Source organism: Capra hircus, chromosome 2, assembly GCF_001704415.2.
Source record: "Capra hircus breed San Clemente chromosome 2, ASM170441v1, whole genome shotgun sequence".
NCBI classification, from domain to species: Eukaryota; Metazoa; Chordata; class Mammalia; order Artiodactyla; family Bovidae; genus Capra; species Capra hircus.
The window spans coordinates 17,618,466-17,640,880 of record NC_030809.1 but is presented as its reverse complement, the minus strand read 5'-3'; the positions used below and the strand labels follow the sequence as shown (position 1 = coordinate 17,640,880).

At 45.4% G+C, this 22,415-nt stretch overlaps 1 protein-coding gene across 3 annotated transcripts in view; it reads right to left on the bottom strand.

Moving 5' to 3' along the window:
• Positions 1 to 22,183, bottom strand: part of SLC16A14 (solute carrier family 16 member 14) — a 34,279-nt gene extending 12,096 nt beyond the window's left edge. Inside the window, exons 1-4 of one of the 3 annotated variants that reach the window (XM_018058549.1) lie at positions 21,798 to 22,183; positions 13,075 to 13,346; positions 7,040 to 7,183; positions 368 to 1,351 (exon numbers count right to left, since the gene is read on the bottom strand). In XM_018058549.1, the coding sequence (XP_017914038.1) occupies positions 368 to 1,351; positions 7,040 to 7,183; positions 13,075 to 13,333 (1,387 nt within the window). In that variant the 5' untranslated portion in view covers positions 13,334 to 13,346; positions 21,798 to 22,183. Of the gene's footprint in view, positions 1 to 367; positions 1,352 to 7,039; positions 7,184 to 13,074; positions 13,347 to 16,674; positions 16,960 to 17,947; positions 18,159 to 21,797 lie in introns of those variants that run through there. The other 2 variants (XM_005676653.3, XM_005676652.3) reach the window with 2 other exon arrangements.

Here is a 22,415-nt window from a genome sequence, read left to right as displayed (position 1 = left end):
AGGGGGCTAACAACAGAAGGGCTAGTCATGATTTTCTGTTATTTCTTGGTGAAATCAGCTTAAATTGGCAGAGACTTCCTCCTTCTAATGGGGCACAGGCTCTGCACTATGGCACTGTCTGTTTTACCAGCCTGGTTGTTTATCTCACAGGTTAAGGACCAAAAGTTCATCCACATTCTATGTGCAAGACTGACCTTTAACTTGCTAAAATTTATACACAAGAAACTGGGGGCAGGAATGGGGGCAGGGAGAAAGGAGTGTGTGCACACATGGAAACTTACTTCATATTCATCCTGGACTTTTAATATAAATGAAAACACGACCTTTCTGCATGCACTCTGAGCTCTTAATGCCTTGAAGCGTTTACCTGCAAAAGGCGGTCCCAGCAACGCGGAGATGCCGTTAGCACAGATGATGATACCGTAGGCATTGGCCAGGTGCTCAATCCCCACCAAGTCTTCCGTCACCACGGGCATCAGGGAGAAATAACCGCTGGAAAAGCCTATCAGGGCGCAGATGACTGCCAGGCCGGCGTAGGTGTGCATCAAGGGCAGAATAAAAATACTGAGGACCAGGGTGAAGTTGGCCATCAGGAAGACATTCCACACACTGATGCAGGGTAGGTCGGCCACAACGCCCAGGACCACTTTCCCGAAGATGTGAACTATGGCTATGATTGAAGTCAGGGGGAACACATCGTTTTGCTCTGATAAATTGTACAAGTTGACTATTTCTGGGAGGTGAATGAAAGGGATGACGAAGCTGCTGTAGGCAAACAGAGCCCAGAAAATAAAGGCGACAAACATCCGATTAGTAAAGAGCGAGGCTGTCCCAAAATAGCCCGAGTACCAGTCCCGGAAGCCCCTCCTGACCCTCATGGTCAGCTGGCTCACCGTCTTCAGAAGCCGGAAGGCGCACATGTCCTTTCTGTGCGCGGCTTTCTCCTGGCACGCCTGGGCGGGCGCGTCCCCGAGGGAGCTGTCCTCGGTGCCAGGGCCTCCCCGCTTCTCCTCGGCGTCCCCCAGTTGTCCACTGGACCTGACCGATTCGGTGGAGTGAGCCGGCAGGACGTGGTGCGGCGCCTTCCCTTCCGGATCATCGCCGTCCATCCCAGGCGAGAGGGGCCTCATGAGCGCCCCGCACACACACAGGTTCAGGGACACGGCGCCCTGGATGAACATGGCGTTCCGCCAGCCGTACTCCGCGCACAGGTACTTGAGCAGCACCGTCATGAGGAACGTGCCGAACCCGGTCCCGGTGGTGCTGAGACCCTGGGCGAGCGCGCGCCTCTTCTGAAAGTACCTGCCCACCATGACCACGGCCGGCAGGTAGGCCATCCCGCTGCCGAAGCCTGCGGCCCCGAGAGGGGAGAAAAGGCAGACAGCACAACGTAAACGGCCACAGCCCCACCTGGCAGCCTTCAAGATCATCTGTATCTCATTACCTTCATCTCTGTAACTGTTTTTGAATAACAACAATGGTTTAGTTGCTAAGTTGCGTCCCACTCTTGCAACCCCATGGACTAGATATAGCCTGCCAGGCTCCTCTGTCCATGGGATGTTCTGGGCCAAATACTGGAGTGGGTTGCCATTTCCTTCTCCAAATAACAACGATGCTGCTGCTGCTGCTAAGTCCCTTCAGTCGTGTCCGACTCTGTGCGACCCCATAGATGGCAGCCCATCAGGCTCCCCCGTCCCTGGGATTCTCCAGGCAAGAACACTGGAGTGGGTTGCCATTTCCTTCTCCAATAATAACAACAATAGCCAGTACTTATTGACCACTCACCGGGATCCATGTGCTTTACAAACATTACCACAGGTAATCCAAAATTTGGGCTTTTCCTGCTGTGGCCTACACCCACCCCGAGTTTTCTCTTCTTTTGTATAGCTTTTAAACAAAGATATAATCATCATTGTTTTTTAAAGAAAGGAGCTTGGGAGGTAAGTACCAAGACCATCACCCACAGAAGTCTGTTTCTAGTCCATCATTTCTCCCAACAGGCTTTTCAGCATAGGTTACCCCAATAATAATAATAAATTATATTAGATAAATTATATATACTAAATAAACAACTAAAGTAAGTCTGCATTCTCACATGAGAATATAAGCTCCACCAGGGCAGGACTGTGTGTATTTGAGCCCCTGGTATGCTGAGCATTGCCCAGAATATATAGCGCCTGCTTAATGATTTGTTGAAAGATAGCATGCATTCTGAGCGCTCTGCTGTCAGTGCTAATTGCACTTAATACACAGGAAGTACTCATGGACAAGAGGAGGAAGTGATTCCAGGCAATTTGCAGGAGCCTTAGGAATGGGCCAATGTGTTCCCAAATTCATCAGAAGAATAAAAGGATTAAAATGTACCCATGAGTATACATAGCTACTAGACATCAAAACCACCGAATACTCATTTGTAGCTCTGATTTTTTAAATTGTATTTTTCTTAGAAAACAGGAACAGCTGGTTGTTTGCATGGACAAAATTAAAATGCTGCTGGGGAAGGTGGTGTGTGTTGGGGCAGCGGGTCTTGGGAACACTTTGTGCTTTCACACAATTTTGCTGAACCTAACAGTTGTGGTGCTGTGCTCAGTTGTGTCCGACTCTTTGTGACCCCATGGACTGAAGTCCACCAGGCTCCTTTGTCCATGGAATTTTCTAGGCAAGAATACTGGAGTAGATTGCCATTTCCTTCTCCAGGAGATCTTTCTGACCCAGGGATTGAATCCACACCTCTTACGTCTCCTGTAGGGGCAGGTGGGTTCTTTACCACCGCAGCGTACCTCAGAAGCCCTAAAATGGCTCTAAAAATGAAGTTTATTTAAAAATAAAATAAATATGAAATCAAATAAAACACTGGCCAAGAGGTTGAGGGTTGTGTTCTCAACTTCTGGGTACAGATGGAGGGAAACCATAAAACCCCCTTAGGTTGTTCAAGGGGTTCCCATTCCGTTTCTAGTGCTTACAACCTCCTGACATTAGGATAACAGCTTAATAGCAGAGAAGAGACTGTGACCAACAGCATGCCCCAAAGCTGAGAAGCTTCCCTAGTTCAGCATCACTTAACAGTTTCAGAATTACTTGAATTTGGAAGGAGACCAGAGCAGTCATACACACAAATATAATAATTACAGTTACCGCTGATTGAGTAGCGATGATGTGCCAGCTGCCTTTCAGGTTTTATCTGGTTTAATTTTCACAATAACCTGAAAGCTACCTGTGGTTATACCCAAATTATTAAAAGGAGCATTGAACCTCATGGAGATTAAGAAACTTTCCCTGACCTTGCAGCAGGTAGCCGGAGAATCTGGATTGGAATGCAGACCCAACTGCAAGGTCTGGTCCCTTTCCATCGTCCGTGCTGTCTCACCCTTAACTGCTCATCCCTCGGCTGCCAAGATGGAGCTGCAGAAGCTTTTTGCTCCAGCTTTAAAAATAGATGAACTCTTTAAACTGGATAATCTCATCATTATCTTATCTGAAAAATGAATTATTCCTTGATATCATAAAATATCCAGAATATATTTAAATTTCTAATTGTCTTATGCTGCTGTTCAGTTGCTTCAGTCATTTCCTACTCTTTGCAACCCTATGGACTGTAGCCTGCCAGACTCCTCTGTCCATGGGATTCTCCAGGCAAGAATACTGGAGTGGGTTGCTATTTCTTTCTGCAGGAGATCTTCCCAACCCAGGGATCAAACCCATGTCCCCTGCATTTGCAGGTGGATTTTTTTTTTTTTTTTTTACTGCTGCACCACTGGGGAAGACCCTGTCTCAAAAATGACCATATTTTTTAAAAATTTGTTTAAATCAAGTAAGGCCCACACATTGCTATTTGTTGATCTATATCTATATATATATATACTTTAAGTCTCTTAAGTTCTCTATTTTCCTCACAATTTACTTGTTGAGGAAACTGGATCATTTGTCCTTTGAAATTTGCCATTCTGCATTTTGCTGGAGGCACAGAAGTTTACTTTTCAAAATCTGATATGTCACTGACAATAACCAACATCCTAAATTAAATGTGGTTACAGATCGCTAAACAGCAGCAGAATGAAATGACTAATAAGGAACGGAATCGAGAGACCAAAGCATAAGAGTAGCACCAATTATAACATCATTTAAATAATAAATACTCCCATGACGTGTGAGAAAAAAAAATCCGTGCCTGATGCTATAAACATCTATTACTTCTCCTTGTCCTGAACAGCATCCCCCTTCCTTATGTGACTTTGTGATTCGTAATCGGCACAATTATTCTATGAGTGTGTAGGACAGGCCTTGGAGATACTGAGGCCCAAGCCCTGTGGTCAAGCAGGACCCTGGAAGAATTCTTCACCACATCAGGTCGATTCCCTGGTAGCTCAGCCAGAAAAGAATCCGCCTGCAATTCAGGAGACCAACGTTCAGTCCCTGGGTGGGGAAGCTCTCCTGGAGAAGGAAATGGTAACCCAATCCAGTATTCTTGCCTGGAGAATTCATGGACAGAGGAGCCTGGAGGGCTACAGTCCATGGGGTTGCAAAGAGTCAGACTGAGTGACTAACACTTTCACTTTGTACCCAGATAAGCCAGGAAGAAGAGCAGGGGAGAATCAATCCCGTGGTTTTGAGTAAAAAGCTCGGATTGGAGGGAAAGGTTCTTCCAGGAGCCGAGTAAGAAAATGGAGCCCTTAAATGGCAGAGCTGAAGAAGTTTGTCCAGACTCTCCTGGTAAGTAAGATCACTCAAACAGATGTTAATTTTCTGCTCATTAGGAGGATATCCATGCAATTTTAATTGCCTAGATGTTAAAAAAACAAATACAAATAAATCTACCTCAAATGCTTCTTGTAATGAAGGATGTCACCAAAGTCTCTTTCAAACATAAAGAGATATGTACATACAGATATATAAATATGTTTATCACAGTACAGTGATAAACATGCATACACACATATATATCTCAATAACTTGCCTTTAAAAATTTTTTAATTAATTTAGTTTTGTTTTTATTGTTTCAGTCACTCACTTTTTGCAGATCTTTGCATCTAACTTTTTTCTTTTCTATAAAATAGGGTCAATCAGTTTCAAAATGTCTCACTAATGACAGCCCAACAGTATACAAGCTAGCTGATTTAGCTGGATTTTCCACTTAAATATAATTATATTTGGGGAGAAAGTGGATACATTTATTTTCAGAGACTTTCTTCAAGTGTTTCCTGTATAAAAAGTGGGTGCAATAAAGTGTTTCAAGAAACACTTTCCTTTCACTGGTCTCCTGATCTTTCTCCTACCTCCTTGGATCCATAAATACTTGTTGAATAAATAAGTAAATGAATGAATATGGAGATTATTATTTGAGGATCAAAGGCAACTAATTGCAAGACATAAAATTCCATTTAAACGAAGAGTCTGAAACAAAGAGTCTGACCATAGGCATGTCTAAATGATGGGAATAAATTTCAAGTCCTAGTTTTTTCTTTTGGCCATGCTTGTGTGATCTTAGCTCTCTGACCAGGGATTGAACCTGAGCCATGGCAGTGGAGGGCAAAGTTCTAACACTGGTAAACCCACTGGACCACCAGGTAACTCCCTCAAGTACCAGTTTTGGGGATCGATTCATAGTACATATGTCCAGACAACATGGATCAAGTTCCTAGGGGCTCCCATGTGTCTGCCCAGAGACCCCGGTGTGACTCCCTCAGTTTTAGCAGAAGTAAAATCCCTGTGCCAGCTCTATTCATTGGACTGTTATGGGGAAGTTTCTAAATCGCCTCAGGAAAAATATTTTGAATTGTTCTTTAAGAACTGTTGTCAAGTCCTTCACTTCAGATCAATGATTTCCAAACTAGGCTTCACAGCATACAGAAGTGCTTTTTACACTTAAAGATGTATATGTGGACACGTCACAGAGAACCAAGTTGTCAGCTTATGTGGACAATTGGTTTTTATGTTCACCTTCTCCTGCTACCTTAAAGCATAAACTTAAGCTTATAACAAAAACATTGTATTATATATAATAGCAATTATATATTAGCTAACATTTGCTTAAGACTTTATTATGTGCCAAGCATTGTGCTAAGTGCTTCATACAGATCATTTCATATAACCTGTTCAACAATCCTGTAAGCCAAGCAGTCAATTATTCCATTTGCAGATAAAGAGACTGAGGCATAAACAAGTTAAGTAATTTTCCCAAAGTCACACATATAAGTGGGGGGAAAAAAAGCAAGGGTTCCAATTCTAACTTTGAACTCTTATGAAAACACCACCATCAAGGTGCCATTTATGACGATTATAGCTCTGTATTCAAAAAGGTCAGGCTGGATCCAGTTCACTGAAATACAATTGTATGAGTAAGAAACTACTTATTCATGTGCATTCTGCTATCTGTTGATAGAAGAAATTATGGCTGGGAATACATTTTGCAAAATGGATATGCAAACTGTGCTGCCTGAGCTAATTTTTATATATCTCCTGGGGACTGCCACTCTGCTCTGGATTTGATTCTTATAGTCTCTAAAGCTGTGTGGGTTTGGCTGCTATTTCATTATTTTGAACAGAGCCAAAGGAGAATGTGATTTTTCTCTGATTCACACTGGATTCTGCAGTTCTCAAATGAGACAATGTTGTTAGTACGTGGGTTTTGTTACAAGAGAAGGACTAGCACTTAGAACCAGATATAGAAAATTTAATTAAATTCTATTAGGGAGACCAAGTACAGCTGTTCGGCTGTTTCCTCAAGCTTCAGGCATATTTAATATCTTATATTAAAAGTATTACCTGGAGGATAGGATATGGGTAGGGTGGGATGCAGACAAAGGGACTAAATATTTAATGGGTCTCTTTTCTCCACGATGAAATTCATTGCCCAAATGCTCAGCAGAAACACATAAAGTCAAGTTTAGGAAAACCACTTATGGGGACTTTCCTGGAGGCCCAGTGGTCAAGACTCTGTGCATCCAAAACAAGGAGTCTGGGTTCCACCCCTGGTTGGGAACCTAAGATTCCACATGGTATGTGGAGTGGCCAAAAAAAAATAGAAATCCACAATGCTTACCAGCTGCCAGTCCAAAGGTAATAAAGAGATAATACACGTTCACGGCGTAGGCACTCAACACCCAGCCCAGCGAGTTCAGGAGCCCTCCGATGATGGCCGTCCGGCGGCACCCACAGGTGTTAATGAACAAGCCGATGAAAGGTCCTGTCACAGAACATTGAGAAAGGAACTGACTAGTGGAAAGTTATGACCAACCTAGACAACATATTAAAAAGCAGAGACATTACTTTGCCAACAAAGGTCCCTCTAGTCAAGGCTATAGTTTTTCCAGTAGTCATGTATGGATGTGAGAGTTGGACCATAAATAAAGCCGAGCACCGAGGAATCGATGTTTTTGAAGTGTGGTGTTGGAGAAGACTCTTGAGAATCCCTTGGACTGCAAGGAGATGCAACCAGTCCATCCTAAAGGAGATCAGTCCTGAGTGTTCATTAGAAGGACTGATGCTGAAGCTGAAACTCCAATACTTTGGCCACCTGATGCGAAGAACTGACTCATTTGAAAAGACCCTGATGCTGGGAAAGGTTGAAGGCAGGAGGAGAAGGGGGCAACAGAGGATGAGATGGTTGGATGGCATCACCGACTCAGTGGACATCAGTTTGAGTAAACTTCGGGAGTTGGTGATGGACAGGGAAGCCTGGCGTGCTACAGTCCCTGGGGTCGCAAAGAGTCAGACACGACTGAGCGACTGAACTGAACTGAACTGAGTGGCATTTTATTTTCATTTTCTTTTCTTAGGGAATCTTTATATGAAGACAAAACATTACTAGGGCTGTTAACTAAAACAAACCAAACCCCCCACCGTGCCCTTATGTGCAGAGAGCTTTTGGCACGCAAAGACAGGTTTCAATAATGTCCCCGAAGAATGCAAGGTTCTAGATTTTCAGGGAAGACAGACCTGAAATAAACAGACATGTTGATTCATTTTCTGGTCTACAACAGATCCTGCACTAGAGGTCCAGGGGCTCCACCGAGCCCGTGTATACATGTGTTTATCAAGAACAAAATTTTAAATGTTTTGAGTCAGTTGCCAACATTGAAAAATTAGGATTATTCATAAAAAATCCAGGGGCAACAGATCTTCCCATATGGCCCAAAGCAGCTGGTTCTGTACGGTAGGTGATCCTGTTTGGCTGTGTCACACCCTCTCCAGTTTGCCGCAGTCCCCACCCAAATGTTAGTCTCTTATTTGGCCTCCTGGTCTCATGTACATTGCTTGTTTGGCTTCTGTACACATTTGAGTTTTTTCTCCAGACTTTAAGGGAGTATGGAAGGGGGCTCTTGGGACGTCCATGCTTCAGGCAAGGCACCTGTAGCCTGTTTTCATGAGGACATCTAGATGCAAACCAAGCCGGAAAGAACTTCTCATGACTTCACACATACTTCAGGCTCTGCTGACTCTCAGTTCCAATGCGGCCCATCAGGCTATGCATTTAGGACACTGTGTGGAGATTCAGGAATACACTTTGCTCTATTTCTTTTTTTTTTTTTGGTCAACCCTCTTTTCTTCCTGCCTTTCTGGCAACTTGTCTTGGGATAAGAGATTCCTTCTTCAAACAGCAATCTATATTTTAGTAATACCATTTGAGGCTGTACTCAACATTCAGTATTGCTGTTGTTGTTCAGCCGCTAAGTCGGGTCTGATTTTGCAACCTCATGGACTGCAGCACACCAGGCTCCTCTGTCCTTCACTATCTCCTGGAGTTTGCTCAAATTCGTATCTACTCAGTCAGCGAAGCTATTTAACCATCTCATCCTCTGCCTCCCTCTTCTCCTTTTGCCCTCAGTCTTTTCCAGCATCAGGGTCTTTTCCAATGAGTGGGCTCTTCACAACAGGTGGTCAAAGTATTGGAGCATTCAGTAAGATTATCCATTTTATTTATTTATTTTGACTGTGCTGTGTGGAATGTGGGATCTTAATTCCCCAACCAGGGGTGGAACACAAGTCCCCTGCGTTGGAAGGGTGTAGTTTTTACCGCAGGACTACCAGGGACGTCCAAGATCATGCATTTTAAACATCATCTTAGGGAATTCCTTGGCAGTCAGTGGTTAGGACTCAGAACTCTCATTGCAATAAGATCCCTCAAGTTGTGCAGTGTCGCCAAAAAAAATAAAAAAGATGTCACATTTTTTGATCATTATTACTTTATGTAGTTATGAAACCCTGTGTTCAGGTGGGACTATTTCAGGTTAAAAATTTACTAAGCTGGGACTTCCTGGTGATCCAGCAGTTCAAGAATCAGCCTTGCAATGCAGGGGACGTGGGTTCAGTCCCTGGTCAGGGAACTAAGATCTCACATGCCGTGGAGCAATGAAGCCCATGCAACTCCTGAGCTTGTGTGCTACAACTAGAGAGTCTGTGCGCTGAGATGGAAGACCTTATATGACACAAGGAAAACCTCAAGTGCTGCAACTAATACTCGACGCAGCCAAATAAAACAAAGGATGAATTTACTTAATTTCCCATGTGCGAGTCACTGCCCAAGAGAGTGCTTTCAACTCTGTGACACAATCCATGGAATTTTTAAATTTAAAAGCGGTGACTCAATGTCCTTACAAGGATGAGAAAGAGAAAACAATTTATACTTATTCACTTCAAATATATTTTTGGTTCTCGTTCAATGTCACGGCAGGCAGGGTGGTAGAGTGGGCACCATTTTGGATTCCAGTGGATCCCATTTGAAGCCTGTCCCTCACTTACTGGTTACAAGTTAACTCCAGTAACCTAATGTCTCTGAGTGTTGCATGTTCTCCTCTGTGAGATGAAGATGAGGGTCTGGCCCCCAGGCTTGCCAGAGAATCGAATGAGATCACGTACATCATATACACTTGGCGTGTGCATGAGTTCGTGCATGCTAAGTAGCTTCAGTCGTGTCCAGCTCTTTACAACACTGTGGGCTGTAGCCCACCAGACTCCTCTGTCCGTGGAATTCTCCAGGCAATTATACTGGAGTGGGTTGCCATACCCTTCTCCAGGGGAGCTTGCCGACCCAGGGATTGAACCCACCTCTCTTACATCTCCTGCATTGACAGGCATGTTCTTTACCACTAGCACCACCTGGGAAGCCCACACTTGGTGTGTAATAAGTGCTAAATAAAGGAGAGCTGTTTTTGCTGACTTCTGCCTTGGAAAAGCACTCAACATATCTGCTGCCACCTGTATCAGGCACCTTAGATAATGAATAGCAATTTAGGGTCATGATAGAATAAAAGACCTTTCATTTATATAACTATGAGCCTTGCTGTGCTATAATTTCTGAGCGCAAGATAAAAGATGTTTATCTGGCAGGTACCTTTCCTGAAGAAAGGTTATTCTACTGTTGGAAGCTCCACTGTCTGGAATTCAAAGACTCTCAGAATTCAGAATCCACGGTTACCTCCCAATTAAAGGTGACAATCACATTTCATCACCACTGTTGAGTTAGGTGTTGTGATTTGGGGATCATCTTCAGGAAAGTGAAAGTGAAAGTAGCTTATTTGTGTCTGACTCTTTGTGACCCCCATGGGCTATACAGTCCATGGAACTCTCCAGGCCAGAATACTGGAGTGGGTAGCCTTTCCCTTCTCCAAGGGATCTTCCCAACCTAGGGACTGGACCTGGGTCTCCCGCACTGCGGACAGATTCTTTGTGAGCTGAGCCACAGGGAAGCCCAAGAATACTGGAGTGGGTGGCCCATCCTTTCTCCAGGGGATCTTCCCGACCCAGGAATCGAACCAGGGTCTCATTACAGGCAGATTCTTTACCAAATGAGCTATGAGGGAAGCCCAAGAACCACATCCAAAAACTTTAGGAAAGATTTCCATTGTTTATGCCTGTGGAACTTGTGAAACATGAATTAATACCAAAGACAATCTTACTGGATGGCTAGGAAAATTGGGACAAATATCCTGGCCTTTGGCTGAATTTTCTTTTTTGTTGTACACACACAGTTCCTAGTTTGAATCTGAAAGTATTTTGTTCTACCCTCTAAATGTTCATTTTTAAAAAGGTAAGAAAATGGATTTAAGTATTTCAGAAGACTAGTTTTCCTTTACTTACTCATTGAAAAGGTAAAATTATATCCAACATGAAAGTGTTATTCACTCAGTCATGTCTGACTCTTTGCAACCCCCTGGACTATAGCCCGCCAGGCTCCTCTGTCCATGGAATTCTCCAGGCAAGAATACTGGAGTGGGTTGCCATGCCCTCTTGCAGGGGATCTTCCCAACCCAGGGATCCAACCAGGGTCTCGTTCATTGCAGGCAGATTCTTTACCATCTGAGCCACTAGGGAAGCCCATACCCAACATAAAACTAGCAACTCCCTGCACTAAGATTAACCTACTTGCACTTCTCATATGATACAACAGTCCTGATTTGAACAAGGCCACGGCAGGGTTGAAGGAGTCAGTTAATTACAGTTACAGGCAAAAATGATTTATCAACAATTCACTCACATACATAATGGTGCCCTTATTTAATTTTAAAACTAGATCAGTAACCATTCCCTGTGATAAACACATACCCCCTGCACACATCTTGAGAAATAACACTCTGTCCTTGTTTTCTGTCAGCACTGCCACTGTTACTAATGTCACCGGTATTATCCAAAAACAAACTGGCTGAATACCAGCCAAGATCAACAAATCTCTGAATTGAATTCAAGCAATTAATTACCAATGTGGAAATCACTGACAAGGCACAGACTCTTGTCAAACACACATATGCCTGTCATACACATACTTTCACAAAACCAGGAAGAAATTTGAGGCCATTTATGTTTTCCCTGGAGAAGGGCAGGGCAGTATTCTCCAGTATTTTTGCCTGGAGAATCCCATGGACAGAGGAGCCTGACGGGCTACAATCCATGAGCTCACAAAGACTGAGTGACTAACCACTTTCACTTTTTTTCAGCTTTCTGGTTTACTATCTTCAACTAGGTAAGAATTGCTTTCATAGACTGCTGGGTGGTTAGCTTAAACTACAAAATACAAGAATATGTTATTATTCCTTCCCGTTAGCTATATCTATAACCTTTCTAAAAACAGTTTAATAGATTTTTCAACCACATGGGATCAATATTCCAAATTTAAAACACCAGGGCTCTGAAATAAGATGGCTATTTATTTTTACTATGTTTTCTCTAAGTTTTTTATCTTTTAAAAATATTGATAAGTGTTTAAAAACAGATTTGTAATGGTAATGATTTATAATAGTTAAGAAAACAGGGGCAAACATTTTTAATGATCATTTTTTTAAATGCTCAAAATGTTTCAGTTCAGTTCAGTTCAGTTCAGTCGCTCAGTCATGTCTGACTCTTTGTGACCCCCTGAACTGCAGCACATCAGGCCTCCCTGTCCATCACCAACTCCCGGAGTTCACTCAGACTCACGTCCATTGAGTCGGTGATGCCATCCAGCCATCTCATCCTCTGTCATCCCCTTTTCCTCCGGCCCCCAATCCCTCCCAGCATCGGAGTCTTTTCCAATGAGTCAACTCTTCGCATGAGGTGGCCAGAGTATTGGAGTTTCAGCTTTAGCATCCTTCCTTCCAAAGAACACCCAGGGCTGATCTCCTTTGGACTGGCTGGATCTCCTTGCAGTCCAAGGGACGCTCAAGAGTCTTCTCCAACACCAATGTTTACAGTACTCAAATAGGAGTATCACACAAAAGAACAAATATTGTCAGATTCTATTTATTCAAGGTACGCAGAGTAAACAAATTCATAGAGACATAAAACAGAATGGTAGTGGCCAGAGACAGGGGGCTGAGAGGAGAGGTGGCAATGGGGAGTTATGGCTTAATTGGTAGGATTTCAGTTTAGGAAGATGAGAAAAGTTCTGGAGATGGATGGTGGTGATGAATGTACTCAATGGTATTGAACTGTATACCTAAAAATGGTTAAAAGGGTAAATTTCATGTTATGTATATGTGACCACAATAAAAACAAGAGTAACATCCACTAACATCTAATCTCTGGTACTTCAACTAGAGAAAGCATGACTTACAGCAAGGGACTGTCATACTATAACTGACAACAGGTCACGCATGAACATACCCACAATCAAGGTGACACCCATGCTGAGGGAGCTGACCCACGCCGTCAGGCCGCGGCTCTGATGGAATTCTTCAAGCCACTCCACGTTGAGGACGCCCAGGGCCATCTGGGAGCCCATGATGAGGATGTGCACAAAGAAAGAGGACAAGACCATCATCCAGGCCCAGCCGCCATCAATATCTGGGTGGGGTTTAAGTGTCTTCTTATCTTTGGGGTCATCTTCAAAATCATACCCAATGTCCTCATGACTTGTATACATTTTCCAAGATGTTCTGAAATACATAAGGACAAATAACTTCATGGAACATCAGAACAAAAAATATCTCCTTCTTTGGACAGCACTACCTCTCCATCAAAACCAAAGTCACCCCACAGTCACACTGGATCTTTAGTCTTCGTCATTATGTAGATTTGGGAACACGCCTTGCTTTTTCACAAGACCAAGTGCTTTTATGAAACCTGTTTCATCTTTACAGTCATCCTGTATATTAGTACTATGATGGTTATTTCAAAGAAATGAAAATCGACTCAGAGAAGTTAAGCACCTTTCCCAAGTTCTCAAGGCCAGTAGATAGTATGGCTAGACAGGAACCTGGGAATTGAACCCAGCTATTCCTGATTCCAAAGTCCAAGCCTTGTATCCCTTACTGAGGTGGAAACTGACAGATAATACAGGTGTCAGAGAAGGAAGGCGCTTGGCCTTAGGCAGAGTAGCTCGGTCCTGTGCAGGCTCCTGGCAGAGGATATTGTTCTTAGTTTTGTGGGTCCAAGTGTTCGATTTATTCAGTACAGCTACAGGGGGTTGGTCTCAGGAGGACTGACTCATACGAACCCAACTCAGGGGAGACTGGTAAAGAAGAAGCTAATTTGTTATCTGACAATGGGAGATAGAGTTTTCTAATATTGGTGATGCTATGTCTGACATACAAGACTTACTTTTATCCCCTCTGTCCACCCCATTCTAGGAATTTACCTGGGAAGCTAGAAAACTGATAAGACAATAGGAAATCAGACTAAAGAAATTTGGACACTACAGTGATGTTGAGGTTACCAGAAAGCCAGGGGCTATATCTTGAAGCAGAGAAGGCAATGGCACCCCACTCCAGTACTCTTGCCTGGAAAATCCCATGGATGAAGGAGCCTGGTGGGCTACAGTCCATGGGGTCGCGAAGCGTTGGACACGACTTCACTTTCACTTTTCACTTTCATGCATTGGAGAAGGAAATGGCAACCCACTCCAGTGTTCCTGCCTGGAGAATCCCAGGGATGGCGGAGCCTGGTGGGCTGCCTTCTATGGGATCGCACAGAGTCAGACACAACTTAGCAGCAGCAGCAGATCTTGAAGACCCTTATGTGTCAAAAAAGGATCTTGGAGTTTATCTTTACAAAATGAACAGTTGGCAGCTGCATTTGCACAAGGAAGAGGTAAGATGGGATATGTGCTTTGCATAGACCCATCTCTCAAGTTGTTCGATCAAGAGGATGGAGGTTGGATGGAGCTAGAGGGGAGACGATACCAGGTCAGGGAAGGTCTCTGGTTTTATCTTGTAGCATGAGATTGAAGTATGTGCATAGGAACTGAGAATAAAGAAAAAAATAGAGATAGAGATAAAGACAGAGACAGACATAGATGCACGCGTGCTAAGTCACTTCAGTCATGTCTGACTCTCTGTGACCCCATGGACCGTAGTCTGCCAGGCTCCTCTGTCCATGGGATTCTCCAGGAAAGAATACTGGAGTGGACTGCCGTGCCCTTCCCCGAGGGGATCTTCCCAACTCAAGGATCAAACCCAAGTATTTTGTGACTTCTACACTGCAAGCAAATTCTTTACCCACTGAGCCACTTGGGAAGCCCAGAAAGACAGAGAATGACTAATCCCAGAGGTCATGGGACAGGGTTAGTCTTGATCAGGAAGGGTGACCAATCCTCTAAGACTGGAGGAAGCAGCAGGTAGATAGAGATAAGATGGTAAGCATGGGATGGAAAGTTATGCTTATTAGTGTAATTTCTTTGGTGAAGTCCAGGGAAGCTAGCTCATTGGTTGAGAACGAGGAGGATGGTGGCTATGTTGGGGCCTCCGTGTTCAGGACAATGAAACAAACTACTGTCTACAACAAGTGGAAATGATTGTTGGGCAGCTGAGCCCTGCAAGGCAGTGAAGCACCATGGACAGAGCAGAGGCCCCAGAAACCACCAAAGAGGACAAAAAAAGCAAGAACAAACGACTAAAAGTTGGTCTGCTTTTTTGTCATCACTGTTGTGCCAGTAATTCTAGATGTCAATGACAAAATACTCTTCCCTGAAAAAATCCTTTGTTGGTCAAAGTTTCAAACAATGATGTTTTCATATTATGTCTGTGAGCATCGCATCAGCATCATTTTCTAAACACTGTGCTCTACATGGAAGTTATTTCAGACAACTAATGGTGATATTTTGGCTTCGGCCACCTGATGAGAAGAACTGGCTCACTGGAAAAGACCCAGATGCTGGGAAAGATTGAGGGCAGGAAGAGAAGGGGATGACAGAGGATGAGATGGCTGGATGGCATGACCGACTCAATGGACATGAGTTTGAGCAAGCTCCGGGAGTTGGTGATGGACAGGGAGGCCTGGCGTGCTGCAGTCCCTGGGGTCCAAAGAGTTGGACACGACTGAGCGACTGAACTGAACTGACATGTATAGGGCCCCAGCTGCACATACCTGGCTTTTTCTCTTTACTGTCTATTTCTTTTTAAAAAACCTTTTTATTGAAGTATAGTTGATTTACAATAGCATGTCAGGAGTACAGCACAGCAATTCAGTTTCCTTTATAGGTTATTATATAATATTGAATGTAGTTTCCTGTGCTATGCAGTAGGTCCTTATTGATTATCTATTTTATATACAGTAGTGTGTATATGTTAATCCCAAACTCCTTATTTATCCCTCCCTCTGATCTTTCCTCTTTGGTAACCGTAAGTTTGTTTTCTAAGTGTGAATCTGTTTCTGTTTTGTGAATAAGTTCATTTGTTTCATTTTTTAGATTCCACATGAGTGATAGCATATGATATTTGTGTTTTCCTATCTGACATAATTCACTCAGTATGACAATCTCTAGATCCACCCATGTTACTGCAAATGGCATTATTTTTTTAAATGGCTGGATATTATTCTATTGTATATATGTACCACATTTTCTTTATCCATTCCTCTGTTGATGGACATTTTGGCTACTTCTACATTTTGGCTATGATAAACAGTGCTGCAGTGAAAATTCGGGTGTATGTATCTTTTTGAATTATGGTTTTCTCCAGATACATGCCCGTGAGTGGAACTGCTAGATCATATGGCAACTCTATTTTTAGGTTTTAAAGGAAGCTCCACACTGTTTTCTATAGTGGCTACACAAATTTACATTTCTACCAAGAGTGTAGGAGGGTTCCCTTTTTCTCCACATCCTCTCCAGCGTTTATTATTTGTAGACTTCTTGACGGTGGCTATTCTGACCACTGAAATTTTAATTTGCATTGAACATCTTTTCCTGTGTCTTTTGACCATCTGTATGCACATATCTGTTTTGACAGTAAGAGTTTCTAAGAATTTAGAACTGCTGACACTCACCTCAGCTCAGCTGGGATCTGCAGTGCCTGCAATGTTACACATCATTGCCTTTAGCAGGACATTCGAGACGGACCCTGACATCACATGATGGTGGAGATGAAGAGCAGGATGCCAGCTACTTGACTTTTGCCCTCCACATGCCCACCTGCAGTCTTTATTTTTGTTTAAAATTTAAAAGAGCGAAACAGCGTGCAAGACCGCAAGGTGAAAAACTGGGGTTTGGAAAGCAGTCAATGCAAGAAATGTTTTATCCAGTTTGAATAATGTCCTTAAAATGCAAATGCATTCTTTGTTTCAGGTAATTATTTTAAAACAAAAGAGCAAATCAGAAAAACATTATTACTGACCATGACATGTGATTATTATTGAAAATCCTTTAGTTGCAGTGGAGGAAGGTGATGTACAAAACGGTCCCAAATGCACTAGAAACACCTCCAACTGGGGGGCTTTTCTGTGTATGGACGAGAGGACAGAGAAGCAGATGTGGCAAAGCACCCAGAGCCCAGCCTCCTTTAGGGAAGCACTCTGTGCCGTGTGCACCGCCTCTGTCTGGACACTCCTGAGCGAAGAATTGTTTTTACCTTTTTGAAGGCTGTGTGACCTGCAGAACTTAAAATGCTTTCTCTCTGACCCTTTATAGGAAAAGTTCACTAATCCCCAGACTAAGAGTTTGTTGGGAAGAAACAGGCACTAAAGGATCAAAGATGCTAGTGGAAGAGCAATTTAAAGGATCTATCCTGGGGCTCATCGTGACTCTTCCTTTCTCTCATACTCATTATTTTTATCTGTTGGGCTTCCCTGGTGGCTCAGACAGTAAAGCGTCTACCTGCAATGCAGGAGACCCAGGTTCGATCCCCTGGAGAAGGAAATGGCAACCCACTCCAGTACTCTTGCCTGGGAAACTCTACAGACAGAGAGCCTGGCAGCCTACAGTCCATGGTGTTGCCAAGAGTTGGACACCACCGAGCAATTAACACAGCTTGACTCTTCCTTTCATATTCATTGCTTTTATCTTTTAGATGATTCTATCTCTTAAACAGCTGGGCAGTTCTCAGCCACTGCACTTCCTGCCCACGCTGCTGCTCTCTGCTGGGTTCTTCCCGTCATCTCTCGTTTACCCAGGCTGCTGGGAGCGATAAAATGCTATCTTACTGTGTAACTTCCCCACCCCGTCAGGTTATCTTGAGGATCAAGTTCAAACTGCCCTGTCTGCCCCCAGGTTCTCCTCTTGCGTTATCTGCCACTCTGCCAGCTCCCTCCTCCCGTTCTTCACCTTTGCCCTCTACTTTCCAGGCTGGTGGAAGCACCTGCAGCTCCCTGAACCTGGCACAGCTTTGCGAGGTTTTGTGCATGACGTTTTCTTCTTTCGGGTACTCTCTTCTCTCCTTCTAATCTCCTGCTCCTCTTCTGCTCATCCTTCAAGGTTTAACTGAATTCTAATAGTGAAACTTTGAAAGAATGAGGGAAAAAAAAATCTTACAAATATCTCTAACATCCAACATTACAGTAAGTGTTAAATCAGTCACTCATGCCATAGCTATGCAATGCCAGTGCACCATCAAAAATAAAACTACACAGGCTCTTTGAAGACATATAAAGGTCACACTAAGGTGTGAATTATACTTGGGGGGGTCACAAAACGGGGTGCATGAAATAACTCCTTTTTGGTTGTTTTAAAAAAGTTATCCGTGGGGGAGGGGGTGAAACAGACTGGAGTGAAACAAACCTGTTGATGGAGATTATTCTTTGAATGATGGTCTTTCAAGTAATTTCTCTCTTTATTTAAATTTTTGGGGAAAGTTCTAAATAAATATATATCAAGGAGATCAAACCAGTCAATCCAAAAGGAAATCAACCTTGAATATTCGTTGGAAGAACTCATGCTGAAGCTCCAATACTTTAGCCATCTGATGCAAAGACCTTGATGCTGGGAAAGATTGAGGGCAGGAGGAGAAGGGGGCGACAGAGGATGTGATGACTGGATGGCATCACCGACTCAATGGACATGTGTTTGAGCAAGCTCCGGGAGATGGGAAGGACAGAGAAGTCTGGTGCACTGCAGTCCATGGGGTGGCAAAGAGTCGGGCACAACTCAGTGACTGAATAACAAACTTTATTATAAGAAAGTAAAGTTCCCTCTATCTTTTAAACATCTGCTGGTTCAGCTTCTTGCCTCCAGTAGACTGGTGGCAATTCAGAGCCCTTTCCCTTGGGAAGACTATTCTGCACTGGGCTGTAGACTTGTGTGTGTACTTCCCCAACACCCTCATCTCCCACCATGAGAGGACAGTCTGCCTAATGATAGAAGTATAAAATGTGACCCATTCTAGGCTCACCTACAATAGAAGCCCTGCCTGGCACATTAGGGCCTGGCACTGAAAAAGCTGAAGGAAGGAGATGGGAAGATTAGGGACCAATAGTCAACTTCCCACCTTCCCTAAAGTGAGTTCATTGCCAGTGAAAGAGAAACTATTTATGGGGTAAATGAAGTAACACATGCAGGCTATGACATGGAAGTCAGCTACATATTTACCTGGTAACAGGCAGAAATGAAAATAATTCAGAGCCTGCGGGAGTGTTTCAGAGATGAAAAGGAAATTAAACTTTCCACACCGCTGTTAGGGGAGTAAGCTTTATAAGCAAGTCATCGATTTTTAATTTGACTATTGTGATGTCGTTGTTTGGTCCAACTCTGTGACCCCATGGACTGCAGCATGCCAGGCTTCCCTGTCTTTCACTATCTCCCAGAGTTGGCTCAAACTCATGTCCCTTGAATCAGTGATGCCATCCAACCATCTCATCCTCTGTCGTCCCCTTCTCCTCCTGCCCTCAATCTTTCCCAGCATCAGGGTCAATTATGTTAGCATGTAAGGAGTTCACTATAAATGAGAAGTGAAAGGGAAAGCTCCAAAATAAAATATAAAATACAGTCTTCCCCAGAGGTGGACAGCTATGCTGGTAGCAGGTTCATCATTAGATATAGGTGTGTAGTGGGCCCCTCTGTAATCTGGCTTTATCAATATTTGCACTCTAGACCTGGTATGTACTGGAAATATCCAGCCTTTTGAGGGTGCACTTGAGGTCAACAGGCTAAAGAGCCTGGAGCAGCTGAGCTAGTGCGGAGACCACAGCACACCAGAAACGACTGTCGGGGACATTGCTTTGCCAACAAAGGTCCGTCTAGTCAAGGCTATGGTTTTTCCCAGTGGTCATGTTTGGATGTGAAAGTTGGACTGTAAGGAAAGCTGAGCGCCGAAGAATTGATGATTTTGAACTGTGGTGTTGGAGAAGACTCTTGAGAGTCCCTTGGACTGCAAGGAGATCCAACCAGTCCATTCCAAAGGAGATCAGTCCTGGGTGTGCTTTGGAAGGACTGATGCTAAAGCTGAAACTCCAATACTTTAGCCACCTCATGCGAAGAGTTGACTCATTGGGAAAGACCCTGATGCTGGGAGGGACTGGGGGCAGGAGGAGACGGGGATGACAGAGGATGAGATGGCTGGATGGCATCACCGCCTCGATGGACAAGAGTTTGGGTGAACTCCGGCAGTTGGTGATGGACAGGGAGGCCTGGCGTGCTGCGATTCATGGGGCCGCAAAGAGTCAGACACGACTAAGCGGCTGAACTGAACTGAACACATAAATTAGAGGGAACTGAACACCTGAGTGCCTCCTATGGCCAGGGATTGTGCTTGGTGGCTTCTCCACCACGATTCTGTCCAGTTGATACTAATGTTCCATTTCACAGATAAGGAAATCAAGGCTACTTGTAGAACGGGGGCCATGCAGCTTTGAGAGGCTAAACTACCAGGTGCATGCATGCGCGCTAAGCTGCTTCAGTCATGTCCAACTCTGCGACCCTGTGGACGGCAGCCCACCAGGCTCCTCTGTCCATGGGATTCTCCAGGCAGGGAAACTAGAATGGGTTGCCATGCCCTCCTCCAGGGGGTCTTCCCAACACAGGGATCGAACCCACCTCTCTTAAGTCTACCTGCATTGGCAAGTGGGTTCTTTACTACTGGCGCCACCTGCGTGGTAAGCCAAATTTGGACCCGGGTCTGAGGGATTCCAAAGCCTATTTTATCCGCCATCACTAGTGAATGGAGAATAACTAACTGACTAACTGACTGTCTCATACACATACACATACACATCACAGGCAAAGCGAAAAGGAACCTTTCCAGTGTCCAATAATAACCCTCACTCATCCTTGCTAATGAGCCTAGATCAGCTTTTCCGTGGAAAGAAAACGGCTTAATTGTTAAGCAGAGTTGAGCTCCGAAAACGCCGTCCGAGGCCTCAGTGGCGTCCGGTCCCGACAAAGCTGCCCCCGGCCCCTTGCCTCATTTTTGTCTCCCCTTCCCTTCCTGAGGGGCCTCGATCAGAACCGCTCTGAGGGACCCGAATCTCACGGCAGGGGCTGGACCCCCGCGGTCCGGCCTCCCAGCCGCCTGCCTCCCCCTATCGCCGCCCTCTTCGGGAGGGACTCTCCGTGCTCCGCCTTCCCCAGCACCTCAAGACCCCCTCACCCCCCTCTCCATCCCGTGCCTCCCCACACGCTGGGAGCCCGCCAGCTCCGCGGGAAAGCGGGGCCGATCGCAATCCCTGCAGCCTGCCCCAGGAGTCCTCCCGCAACCCCGAAAGTCCTCTGACCCTGGTTCCCCCACCCCCTCCTCCCCGCGCCCCATCACTTGGAGTTCGAGTCCCTAACGGGGGTCGGGAGAGGATGCTGGGGGCGAGGCTGGGCGCGGGGCCGAGGGCGCCTCCGGGGCCGGGTGGGAGTGCGGAGGGGAGCCGTGCGCCCTGGACGACGGGCGCGGGGCCCTGGCCACGGTGGGAGCGAAGCGCGTCCCCACGCTCCGCCCCGGCCCGGCGCTAGCCCGCCCGCCCCGAGGTGACCTCACCCGAGGCTCCCGAGCCCCCAGGCGGGCGGCCTGAGCTGGACTACCGCGCCTCTGCGCAGCCCTGCCCTCGATCGCCCGAAACCCCTTCCCCGATCCGGCCCGGGGGCCCGCGCCGCCGCTTCCAGGGCGTCTCTGGGCGCAGCGGCCACCGCAGTCCAAGATGCCGCCGGCGCCTCTCCATCCCCGAGCCAGCGGCGCAGCGCGGCCCGGCATACTCACCGCCCACAGCCCGCCGGGCGGCGGCCTCACTCGGCTCCCGGCCCCGATCTCCGAACTCGCTGCCTTCCTCGGAGCCCCCGGAGCGGTTGGGCGGAGAGATTTGTGGCGATGTCGCGGATCATCCCGGAGCTGCCTGCGCCCGCGGCTCGGCGCTCCGCCTGGCTCCGCGCGCAGTGCGGGCTCCCGGCGCCTCTGCTTCTCGCTGCCCGGCCAGCTCCGTCTTGGGGAGCTTGGAGATCGAGACCTCAGTCCATGTGGCTTTTAAAAAAAAGGGGGTGGGGTGCGTTTGGAGGTGCCCGAACCTAACCTGAGCTTCCTTCCAATCCGTGCAATTTCAAATCTCCACGCTTGTTCATTCCCATACCGGCTAATTCTGGTTTGGCAGGAAAAAAAAAAAAAAAAAATGCAGTCACCTCACGTGCACACTCTTGTGGCGGGTTGTAGTTTCCAGCTTTGACTGAGGTTTTCAAATGCTCTCGGCACGTTTATAACTGGAGGAAAGGACCTGAAACCTAACATGCAGGTGGGAATAGAAAGACCATCTTTATTTCTCTGAGATAGGAGAAAAGTGATGGGGGAAGAAAAAAAAAATCCTCACTGAAGGCTGGGCCGCATAAT